This window comes from Saccoglossus kowalevskii, chromosome 13 (genome assembly GCF_978046115.1).
Source record: "Saccoglossus kowalevskii chromosome 13, keSacKowa6.1, whole genome shotgun sequence".
NCBI lineage: Eukaryota > Metazoa > Hemichordata > Enteropneusta > Harrimaniidae > Saccoglossus > Saccoglossus kowalevskii.
This window is the reverse complement of record NC_140653.1, coordinates 23,901,512-23,914,513: the sequence shown is the minus strand read 5'-3', so window position 1 is coordinate 23,914,513 and position 13,002 is coordinate 23,901,512. Positions and strand designations below refer to the sequence as shown.

Below are 13,002 nucleotides of genomic sequence, written 5' to 3'. Positions count from 1 at the left end.
CATACTGAAACTTTATTATGTGCTTATTAATTTAGTATGGGGACGAAAAATAACAGAAAAACTTGGTGATTTATTTCACATAAAACTGTATCCAAATTCTATTCCATTCAAAAAATGTTATATATAAATTTAAAATGGATAGGAAATTTAATTAATTAGTTTTATTATTAATTGAACTAGAATTTCAGTCTCACTGCACACTCCTAAACATAGCCCAGATTCTAATAATAAATTAGAGTTAATATATGGCTTACCAATTAACAAGATGAAAAGACCTATCTATTTCTCTTTTGATAGCGTTTTATTTTAGGGTAGCAAGCATTTAAACGGCTTCAACTTCTCTCACTATAGTTAGTATTATAAAAAGGATGTGTGTCCGATAAATAAATGGATTTATTGATTCGTCGACAACAGCTTGTGTAATATTGATGATCTCTGTTAAACCTTTACTGACTATAATCTTGAAAACTAACTCAGATTTGCCGACTAACTTTATTTTTTAATGATTTATTTTTTATTCTAAGTATGTTCAAGATCAAAACGCTAATAACGTAAACAAATTTTTAAAAATGTGAAACTGGTAAAATAACTATTTAATTCAATACTAACTATGTAGACAAATGTTCATGAACATAAAAATCGGCACACATGAAAAAAAAATCACTTTGGTGAAAAATGTAGGCGAAGATAAGTCAGGGAGTTTGTTCACAATGCAGCAACAGCCATGTTATCTGCCAACATTCTTAATTCACCTCTGTCATGTTTGTCACTGCGCGGTTCAAATCAGCATTTCCATGACAACTTGCGCTTTCATTTAACTGTAAGACATGATTTTCAATTCTCATTGGGCTCTAAATCAGAAGTGACATTAGTGAGAACGATAATAAAAAAAACAAGCCTACTGGAACTCGCTGTAAATTTGTCATTGCTATCGGACATGTAACTTCTCTGTTGCTTCAAGGTAGAAAAAAAATCATCCACAAGTGACTAACATTTCCCCAAACAAGTATAGAACTACTTTGAAAACAAACAAAAATGTACATCTTTTAAGGGAAAAAAAAATTTAAAGAAGAAAAAATTTTAAAGGAAAAAAAGACTTACATTAAATGATGGCATATTGTAAGCACCCTGGTAAATGGCAGATTGGTACATTATGGTATGTGTCCTCCCACCTCCTAGGAGGTAAATCACAATGGGTAAAACAAGAGGAGAATCTTCATCAACAATAAATAACCCCAGTCAGTGGAGACTGGCAGCAAACTACTGGCTGTCACACACTGGAAGGGGCTAAGACGAGTGACAATAACTCCAGTCCACTCGGGAAAATTCCAGGACTCAAGTCAGGATTGGTGACTGTGATGGCAGACCACTGCAGTGTCTGAGTGAGTTCCGACACGATACGCTAAGCTATGCCGTTCTTAAAGACTGAGTGATCCAGTGACACTAAGCACAGTGCTGCTCACTGATTGGCAAAGCTAGTCTAGTAATTGTCATGCAATGTACAGACACACATTTATGGTTCACACACTTTAATGGTATACACTGGATTGGCTGTGATTAATAAATACGCCTTGGGGCTAACAGTCATATGGATGTGACACTGTACACATCAACAGTCTGGATTCCTCAGTGTCTGCTGTCATTTGGTAGTAAGCTTGTGACTTGAAACCCCTACCACTATCTGCCGTGGATATCTAATTCACAAATGGATTTATAGCCTCCAGGCATGTCACAAGGGCTCTCTCACTGTCTAGCAACAAAAATATTGCTATGCGACTAAAAGACCCCTGATACGTGCTTGGTAGTTAATGAAAAGTGTGGGAATCATCAGTGTTGATATCTACAGTACAGTCCATGTGTGACCATTAAGCTGGGAGCGTCTCTCAAGCAGCTTTTTTTTCTCCAGATGAAACCCAACTGTAGGTTGTCAGGAGACAGACAGAGTCCCCTATTCCCAAAACAACACACAAATTTAGTCTAAGTGTCTGATTAAGGTCTCACATGAATGCATGCATATAGAAATTCGATCAGCACCAAGGGGGCTTAGAGTCCATTAGCGGATATAATGAGTTGTGTGCCTACATGTGGCGGTAGCCTTTTATCTACGTCAATATAGAAGCGACATGTGTGTATGACATGCGCCAGATGTATTCAAAATGTCACGCCAAGTCCCAATAGGCAGCCATACTTCACTCCTTGAGCACTTTCCTTTTCTCAAGATCAGACCTGGAGCAACTACAAAGGTACCGAGCTATACTGCTGCCTACTGTGTCTGAATTCCGAGTCAAGGCAGTGATTTGAAAGGTACATATGTATAAAGGATAGCTATGCTAATTTAATGACAATGACATCATGAATATATAAACGACATTTCCATGTCCTCTAAAAACGATTCACTAGCATGACAATTGGAAAAAAATAAATTAAAGCGCACTGTGGTAAGTCATCAGTATCCAGGAAATCTGAAAATGTGTGTGTTGAGCGATCAAAATAAACCATGCATGTTATTAGAAAAGCAAAATTGCCTGCATAACTGATGGTAGAGATCGCGGTTATCAAATGTCACATAAACTACCCGCACTAAAACTTGGTCGATTCGTCACGTTCCCACTGATCGTAACGCGTAAACACCAGTCGATGTTTTCGTGTGCGATCACTTTCTTCATTTTAATCACCGCCTTACTTGTGTCCTAATCTCATATGGTACACCCACATTTTCGCCTCACACGTTGACAAGAGCGACGAATTCCAGGCACCGGACACGTACGTTTCCGCGAACTTATTACAATGGCCATACAGAGCGAGACACCGGGAGAGACTGTATGTAAAGCGTGGTATTTTGTCGATAAACAGAATGATTGAACACGGTGGGTATATCACACAAGCCTTAAACAAACTCTCAAATATACAGTTTCCCAAGCGATTGTGAAACAAAATTGTCATGTGGCTATAATCTATATAGGTTAACGGCCATGCCCAATGAGTTTAATGCCTGTGAGTTATCGCAATCTGTACAAAAACTCGTAATTACTAACACTGGCGGGAAAAATAAAAGGACCACTTACCGCCGCCATGTTTGAAACACAACCGTAAGACGTCAACGAATTTACGTCAAACTGCGTTGCCAAGATGGAAGGCGATATTATATGAAATTGTTTTTGACACTTTCGATTAAAAACTTCAACTGTAATTTTGCAGTGACAATGTCGTAGTTTCCCTTTAATGAAATTAGTAATACGAATGAGCAAACTAATTACGACGACCTTTTGGCGTATGCTAGGAAGTCCTGTTTTACGGTATTGCGCGTGTATTCAAAAGCACAACGACTGTAAACAAACGCATTTTTTCTCGTATTTAGTCTTGCATTTGCGTAATCGGTTGTATTATTTTGGCTGTACTGTACATTGACGGCATCGTCCACATGTGGATATATTTTATGCGTGTATATACTACGTATGTAACTAACAATACCGCGTTGTAAACGCTGTGGACGCATTCTCAAGTCTTTGACTCCCAGCACTGAGCAGTGATCAAGTTGTAACGTGCTCATCGCTTTCCAGTTAGACAAAGTCAGCGTCATTATTCACTGCGTGCATCCAGAAATCTCTATTAATTATGGCATCACCAGAACGCTCAAAAGGTAAGATGCTACGTGCAAACTCATGTAACATGCTGATGTTTCTCATCAAGCAAACTACGGGACGTTACAGGTGACTGTAACCTATGACCCCAGCTCTGCGGCGGTTGTCATTTTCTCAGCTAATCTCGCTACAGATTACCTGTATAGTAAACAGGGACTCCAAATGGCGATATAAAAGTGGCAGTTAACGATGATACTTGTCATCATAGCCACTCGCACAAGATAAATTATTACTAAGTGATGTTGTGACTCCATTTTTCATTTCAAGATTCAACTGTATGCCATTGATGATGCCACATTCCAAATTTAATTGACTCCTGGTTAACGACAAATATTATGCGTTTTGCTTGAAGCTGACCCTTTCCAAATGTGAATTTAAAGTGCTTTAAAGTTACGGAATATCATATTTGCCAAGCGAAGTGAATCTCCAATATAGAAGCACACATTTGTTGTATACCGGAGCATTAAAATATGACTAATATTGAAAAAAACACACACTTGTACATCATTCACATAAGCTCATTTAATGTGCTGCTACTAGAGCATACTATAATAACTAGCAAAAACACAGAAAACTAAGTTCCACAAATTCTTGATATGCTGCAAGCAAAATGATTAAAATAACCAATAAATCAGAGGTTCTAAAAACTTTTTTCAATAAAAAATAACCACTTCATGATTTGTTTCCTTTGAGTTAAGCCATACTCATTCATTTGAAATTGGAAATTAGTGAAAAAAATTACAACTGAGATTTGGGTATCCTAAGAGTTTTTCACAACTTACAAATAGTCACACTCTGACTTAGAGCAAAATTTCATAAAAAAAAATTGCTGTGTCAAAAAGTGTGTTAGTCGCATCCATCCTTGAGGGCAAAAGATTAAAAACTAATAAGAAACTGAGTAGTTCAGATTCAAATGATGACGTAACACATACAATGTATTAGCTGCTTTGTCTTTGTAAAGGATTTCTATAATCTAATGCGATTTTGAACATTGATTCACATAGGAACTCCAGGCTTTATCTAGTGAGACTGAGTAGGATTTCTAGAGGAATCCCATCTACCATTGAACTTGTGTAAGAATCGTATAGGTATACCATTCATAGTCCGATAAGACTTGTGTAGGATTCCTATGGGGCATGATTATGATTTTTATAGGATTTAACTTTGAATGGGATTCCTTCTGGATCCTGATTCGAATTCCTGTAGAAATCCCTGTTCAATTCCAATTCCAGATCATTTTTGTAAGGTCACTATACTCAGCTAATTATTGCCTTAAATACAGATTAAAACTGTCAATCAACTTGATTAAAAGCATTAATTTTGAATTTTGTTTATTTTAGCTGGAAATTTTTTTTTGTACGAAAATTCTTTTTATTGATTTTGTGAAATGTAAAATATAAGGGATGAGGTATTTTCACTGGATTTACGTTTCACTGATTTATCCCTTCAGCAATATAGCGAAAAATAAATTTGAAGTGAAAACAAAATAATTTACAGTAAAACGCAAATGTCAAAACTGGTACCTTGACTACATGATGCAGATTTTCAGAACTGATTCTTTTTACTCTGATATTTATGATTATTATTTATTAGACATCGAACAATAGAACATACTGCGCCGTGAAAATATGCATCAGCATTTGGTTCAAAACGTATCATGCATACATTTTCAAAGACCTGAAGTCAATGCTAAATTATTTTCATTTAGTCACTAATTACAAAGGAATTATAAAAAAAAAAATACATAAAAAAAAAATGAAGGGAAAACATCTGAAATGAAAATTTTTCACCTGGTTATCACATTATCTGGTATGCAAATTTATGCATATTGTAAGTGAGGTTTCAAACTATGGTACAGTACTTTAAAGTGATTCATGTATAATATATTTCTTTGCTAGACGCTCATTTTCTCGATTGCTTGCGCTTTCGTTGAGCCTGAATTAATTACAGTACTTAACATTATTTCAAAATGTTGATAAATCATAATAAAATAATATAAAATTAGATTTTAACAAATTAAAATAAAATATTTAATTAATTTTAAATATAAATCAACTATAGAATTGCCCCCCCCCCCGTAAATGTATATAATATCAGTCATGCTTGTAAAATATTCGACATGAATGAGTGATTTTCGAATCGAATAAAAATATAAAATATGTCTAGTCAAGTGAAAGAGAAGTCTGTGACAATCAGGTCAAGAAAAATACACAGATATCATTGTGAGATACCAGTCATATACTGGTGAAATTTATCAGAGGTATGAAATGTACACGAGACTGATTGCTCTTTTGAGAATTACCTGGTTGATCCATGGCTCCATTGGGACAAATAGAAGAGGCAGTAGTGTGTACAGAAGATGTGTAAATTTGACGCATGTGTTGATGCACTGATTAACCCGACATCACCTCTATTTGTAAATGTTGACAGTACGTATCAATCTGGAGCTAGTTAGTGAAACTCACACTACAGTATTTCCATACTGATTATTGGAGGGAGATTTTTTATAAAGGTGTAGACAGTAATTTTTACTTTGACACAGAATTTTCCTGAAAGTTAATCCTTGTGATCGGTTGTTTGAAATTTTGAAAAAAAAAACTTAAAATATCTTTGCTAGTTTGTAAATTTATAAACCTCAGTTGGTCATAGAAATATTTCTTATTTTGACCATAGACTAACTTTAATAAATAATAAAGCACATGTGCTTCTAATAATGTAAATATAGTATTTTGATTTTCAATTCAAGATGGCCACCTGAGTAGGAATTAACTTTATGGGTGAACAAATTGCAAAGTCGATGTTTTCATGGAAACATGGTTGAGAATCCCCCTCTTTATTTGTGCTTTGTCATTTTTTTTAACATTTTTCTCAACAAATCAAGAATTTTTTGGAGGGCTTTTAAATTGGCTTCTCATTTTTACTAGTTAGCAGCTTATGGACAACTGGCAGCCATTTTGTTACTAGTTATGGACATCTGGCAGCCATTGTGTTTGATAACATGTTATCATGTTAACATGTTATGCCCATTTCATAAAATTGTCATAATATCATATGTTTCCCATATAATGGTTTACTCCGCCTCCTCTCACCTGTGTCAGTCTGTCCTACCTGATACTTACATACTCACTATGATACACCCACAATGCAATTTAAGAACTCAAGTTTTACACTTATACATATAAACAATGTTAAGATTGGGAATCCAGACAGACACTGTGTGCATGGAACTATGGTTTATAGTTCCATGCTGTGTGTAACTGAAATGTTTTTCTCTCTATTTGCATATTACATAATAACAAAACAACTTATTCTCACCAGTATTAGGACCAACCAAAATCATGTATATTTGGGTTAATAGTTTTCTAACTAGCATAAAAACAACTGTACTTTTTACATCATAAATTCACTAGGCCTTTCCTGGAAATGTCTTAATCCTGGAAGTCTGAGAGTAATGTTATCGCTGGCAGATTGAATAACAAATTGTATTCAAGATTTAGACTTGTCCTAATACTACCGTGAAATGCTTTATTTTCACTTGGAATTTATTTTCGCTGAATAGATGATTCAGTGAAAATAAAATGCAGTGAATATACACTTTTTCCGTATATTTTACATTCATCTCGTCAATAAATCAGTGAAAGTAAATTCCATACAAAACACCCAAAAAGTCTTTTCAGCGAAATTTAAATTAATTCCAGTTAAAAAATAATATTTTACAGTATGTCTTTTCTAATCATAATAATTGTAGGAGTTTAAATTATACAATATACATGTAACTCTGGTATGTGTGCTTATATTAGAGCTGCATTAAATATAATGGAAATCTTACCAAAAAGTGAAGATATTAAATATCAATTCTAAACATCAATATTAGGATTTGTCTCAATATATGTATTACTAAACACCATATGAATTTCCAGTCTATGTGACAAAGTGAAATTTCAAGATGTGAAAAAAAAACAAAGTAGTGCAAAAATAAAGATATACAGCAAATTTTGTCATTTTCCTTGTTTCTTGAATTTTTATCAGGTGATTTTTTTTTCATTACAATATTAATTTTATTAGTAGCACTTGATTCAGCTTGTAGAAAATACAATGTTTAGTTCATGTGTACTTCTAATAGAGTAAATACGGTATTTGTCTACGAATGATATGTATTCATGCGAAAAACAAGAAGTAAATTACGTAATCTCCAATTTGATTCAAACCAACGTAACACAAAAACAAAACTTGTTTAACAGTCAAGAAGCAAGTTTAGCGTTAATTTCTGTCTACTCTCCAGTGTCCTGTTAATAATGTCCTTAATAAGTGGACAGATTACTAACTATTTAATCAACCTGATAGAAATCTATTTAACCATGCTGATTAGAATTTAATGATCAATTAATTCTTCATCCATGAACTTGATGTGTCCTGTGAAATACCTTTAAAAGTCACTTGAAACGTTCAGCTGTTGCATATCATGTGCTTTTTGCCTGGGGTGAAATATTTTGTAAATTCACCTCAATTTAAAATACTAATCTTTGAGCTTGGAAAATTTTGATAAGATTTTTTGATCGGTTTTATTGCAGTATATTGCAATTAGGAAAGTGCTGAAGTATACGAATATGGTGAACCATGAAATATTTTGCAAAAATTTGAAATATGTTATATATCACCAGTTTTCTAAAGTTTAATTATTACTCACTATGAATGCTTATGTGTTATTTATTGTAATGCATGAAAATATACAGTTGTTGCGCAGTTAAATTTTCATGTAAACAAACAAGATGTATTACAGATGCTGTATCGGTGCTATGGGTCTCATATCGAACGCGACAAGGTTTGACGACTGTAGTGCTTTAAGTGTCATACATTTCATTGAATCTATGAGCGCCAATAGACACTTTTCACAAAATAATTTTACTTTCAATTTTTTTTCACATTTTTTCGAAAATTTCGATCAAGGCTTATAGCCACATAGAAATAATGCCCATTTGGTCCAAAATTTTCAACAAAGTTGCGGAAAAAATACATAAAAATAGTCAAAATGCAGAATAAATGATGATGCCTAAGAAGTTACTAGTATTATGTGAAAAGAGGTGCGTGTTATGATGTGCTTGCAAGCACATGGTCACGGATGGTGAGTTTTTGATCCACGCTTATAGGAACTTAATTTAAAGATGGAGAGTTGTGATGAATAGTTAGCATGTTTTTTTTTTGTTTTTTTTTATTTGTTTATTTCAAAAGAATGTCTCCAAAATTCAACTTTGTGCAGATATATTAACAAGTCCCCCCCCCTCCAAAAAATATAGAATAAGTTCTTAAAAGTTCAAAAGTTACAGTATATTGAGCTGTAATCTCTAGGGTGATTGACTTCACTTTTCTGCTAGCAGTATGTCAAACACTCAAATTGTTGGTGGAGTTGAGGAGTCTTACTACAAAATAGTTGTACTTGTATTCCATTGTATTAAAAGATCGCTCAATAATTGTGCTAGTTAATAGATGCCGTCTTTGCATCAGTCACAGGGTTTTGTTTCCACAGTCGAGTACACACCAGTCACCTGTCTTTGATAGTAGCATTTCTAGTTGGGTTGATGGGATCTATAATTTGTTTATTAATTAGTTTTGGACCAAACTGACATTACTTCTCATTGCCTTTATATCTTGATCCACTATTTTGAAAATAAATATGGACAAAATGTTAATTTGGTGAAAGGTTACAAAAGTTGACATTGGCATTGAAACAGTTAATGCATGGTCACCACCACCGTCGTTGTGTATGGCTTCAAGACTACATAATGGATTGCTACAGGATAACGAAGTCTAAAAAATTTAATATAAATGTATGATGTTCTGCACATGTACAAAATAAATTATAAATTACCATAACAATTAGAATATTGTAATATCAGTGGAATCAATTAGCATAGCAATTAGTTTAGAGTATTTTATTAGGGTATATCATAGCGTCCAGTTAATCTGGTATAAGTGGGCGAATTAAAACTAAAAATTACTCATTTCTTATATCATTCATCACTGCATTGGGTCCAGTAATTCGAGTGCTCACTGGACATCAGCAATTTGCTGGTATTTTTTCAAAATGTTCTAATTTTGTACAATTATTTCAGACACATGGCCTAAGTTTTCTGTTTAATTTACTGTTTTACACTCAAAATATGGCAAATAATTAGATATGTCCCATGACGCTTGTTGTCCTTTGGGAAAAAATGTCCTACCGGTAAGCTATTTTGAGACAACTGAACCACATGGGTCACCATAGTCAACCCTCTACATTAGAATTCATTGTTAGGAGCATGCTGGCCCCCAATTTATTTTGGGAACCTAGCCAAGAATGATGTAATCAGCTGGTTTCTTGTAAATAAATGTTGGTTGCCAAGGCAAGGCAACTATTTTAATAGAGTCAACAATTTCAACTTATTCACAATACAAGAAAAAAAAATAGTAACATTTATACATATTGATTTCAATCTTATGTATGATTTACAATGTCAACAAAATGATATTAAAGTTATACTGTGGAATACTTTATTTTCCCTGGAATTAATTTTCGCTGAAAAGGCTTTTTGGGCGTTTTGTATGGAATTTATTTTCACTGTTTTTTGATGAGTTTAATGTGAAATATAGGAAAAAAAGTATATTCGCTGGATTTTCTTTTCACGGAATCATCCCTTCAGTGAGAATAGCTAAAATAAATCCCAAGCGAAAATAAAGTATTCTACAGTATATAATTCATTTGTGACATGATGAAAAACTTTGATGTACATGTATACAGCAGTGCTCACAAAAATTAGTCTTATACATGTACATGAATGTGGTTAGAATTCAGGGGATGACTTTTTAGGGACCTTGACTGGACCACTGTAATCATGTAATGAATTGGTTACTGTCTGTAAAATGAAAAAATAAACAGAAATTACAAAGATAGAAGCTTAAAGGTTTCGAAAAGTGTAGTTATAAACATGACAGTCTGTGTGTCACGCTTTGTTTCTATTGGACAATAATATTACCCTGCAAAATGAATATTTAAGATGTTTTGAACGTAACCGAAAACCGACCACTGATATTGAATCCCTGATATCAAAGGATAAGTTGATTTTACTATAAAATCTAAGGAAGTATTTTCGACATATTTTTACTTCCTATTAAAATATCCTGTATATTTTACTAAATTTTCATCCATTTCATTTTTTGTTCCTGCTTATATTTCTTATTCTCTTGCCATAGTTTTATTTGTTCGCATTTGGCGAGCCACATAACTGTTGCTCGCAATGTAGAGGGCTGATAGTTTGATGAACATTGCCTCGTAGTTCTCTGAAAACAAAATTAACTTACATTAACATGTCAACATCACCTGCATTTCACAACACTAATGCTATGTGCAGAAATCCTCTACCACTTAGAAAGTAAACATTTGTTTAAAGTGCCTGTGAAATGGCTGCTATTTTCACACCTAAAATTATCCATTGATACAGAAATATTGTTAATTTTTATGTTTCTAAGCATAAAATAAATAATAAGTGAAAAAATGTGTTTTTAACTCAGTCTACGGAAACTTTATTTTTGTGTATTTTAAAATGAGGCTCCTCATTAGCTTCTCATTTGCATACAGAAATTCCCCTTGTGACGTCAGAAAGGGAAGTCGCTGGGCAGCTTGCATTGCCGATACGTGTACATAAGGCAAATTTCTTGTGCTGTTTTCTCGTCTTTGACTAAATTGCCACTTATGTACTTGTTCGTCGAGGAAGAATGGACCATAATGAACACATAGTATCAAGTTTGTTGCATGGGGTTGAGTCAGATGCGAAATATGACCGGTCTGGTGTCGCTAGTCACCGTGGTCGTCACCGTCACCGGAGCACGTTTGTACACTGTCGCTGGACTCCGGCATTGGACAAAATCGAATTTGACGGCTGAATCGTCTTGTTATTTAGCAGGTTACTAGACATTATTGATTTATAAAATAGAGAAATAATTTTAAAAAAACGACAAAACACAGTTACTGAATAAATGACTGCCGCGTTGTAATGGGTGAACGCGTCGGGTCATGAGGGGGACAAGTGCGTGAATGGCGGCGTTTAATTGGATAACAAAAATTATTGAGAGCGACTTACATACAGACAAATTCAGAGTGGATTTAACGTGATTTTCATGATTATGACATCATATTAAAAAAATACATTGACTGCTCAAGCCCGGATTCTTATTCCGTAAATTATTACGCCGATCAAGCTGCAAGTAAAGGCAACAAAGGTGTGAATTCAACATTTAACACCAATAACCGAACAATTCAGACACTTTTAGCCTGCGAAAATGAAAACAGCCTGAGGGCTGCGTAATTTCCTGTTTGTCCAACGCTTCGTTTTCATGTCATTATCAAAATTACTGCTACCTTTTTACATAACATGGTTGGTCTCTATAAAGCGATAATCAGGATCGCAAAAAAATCAAATCATTTGAAACACATACTCGACGTCTCTCTTCCTTCTGAAATCCGTCTCAGTGATCATGAACTGGTCTGGAATCTATTTTTTCGAAAACGTTTTGTATTGTCGGCGTTTCTCGTTAAAACCTAGTTGTTTTGTCATGGACAAGGACAGTTTTTCAAAAAAAAAAAAAAGAATCTGAGGTGAAGTGGACACTGCATATGACGCTGTTACGAGGAAGTCCACCCCAACCTTTTCTCGTTATTTTCACGGCTTTCGTCCACCGATTTCGCACCTTCGAATCGATTGGAAACGTGGAAATACTTACACTATGACTATACGCATTACTGCAACCGCCCACACCACAACGTTTAACCATCATAAAAGTTTGTTGTGAAAACAACTTCTAAAAATTCGCTCTCTCAAAAATAAAATAAATTAGACAAAAGAAACTCCAATTAAAAAATGTATATCGTTTAAAAGTACAGTTGTACGTTGAATGACAGTGTGATATAAAAGTACGGCCCAGGGGTATGGCTTCCTCTCATATTTTTGCATTTGGTGGCGCACTTTCGGCGAGAGTCGGAAATCCGGAAACAGTCGACCGTTTCAGGATAGGTGGGCGTGGCTATAGCACGGGAAATATCTCAAATTTACTTGGATACGAGTAATCATTTTCAGCAAAAAAATCAATAATTGCCCACTTCAGTGGGGCACAGATCTAAAATGGGAAGCGTGTGGGTGGACATTGCACAGGCACTTTAAGTCTGCCTACAATTGTATTGTTGGTTATTTCTTCTGTCCACTCGTATTTTGAAATTGTGATGTTCTGTTTATTATGTAATCTTATTCATTGTTTGTGTCATAAATTCAACCCTTTATCAGTATTGTTGAGTTTTGTTACATCTTGCTTTAAAGGCACGTATCATTTTCTT

General features: G+C 34.4%; 2 protein-coding genes across 3 annotated transcripts in view; one reads left to right on the top strand and one right to left on the bottom strand.

Annotated features, from left to right (window-relative positions):
* The window catches only part of LOC100378553 (zinc finger protein basonuclin-2-like), a 44,080-nt gene extending 40,781 nt beyond the window's left edge, over window positions 1–3,299 (bottom strand). The window contains exon 1 of one of the 2 annotated variants that reach the window (XM_085507100.1): window positions 3,066–3,299. In XM_085507100.1, coding sequence (XP_085363226.1) covers window positions 3,066–3,074 — 9 coding nt within the window. In that variant the 5' untranslated portion in view covers window positions 3,075–3,299. Of the gene's footprint in view, window positions 1–1,101; window positions 1,378–3,065 lie in introns of those variants that run through there. The other variant, XM_085507099.1, reaches the window with a different exon arrangement.
* A 215-nt stretch (window positions 3,300–3,514) lies between these two features.
* LOC100377658 (centlein-like) overlaps window positions 3,515–13,002 on the top strand; it is a 73,383-nt gene continuing 63,895 nt past the window's right edge. The window contains exon 1 of the mRNA XM_085507097.1: window positions 3,515–3,640. Coding sequence (XP_085363223.1) covers window positions 3,616–3,640 — 25 coding nt within the window. The 5' untranslated portion in view covers window positions 3,515–3,615. The remainder of the gene's footprint in view (window positions 3,641–13,002) is intronic.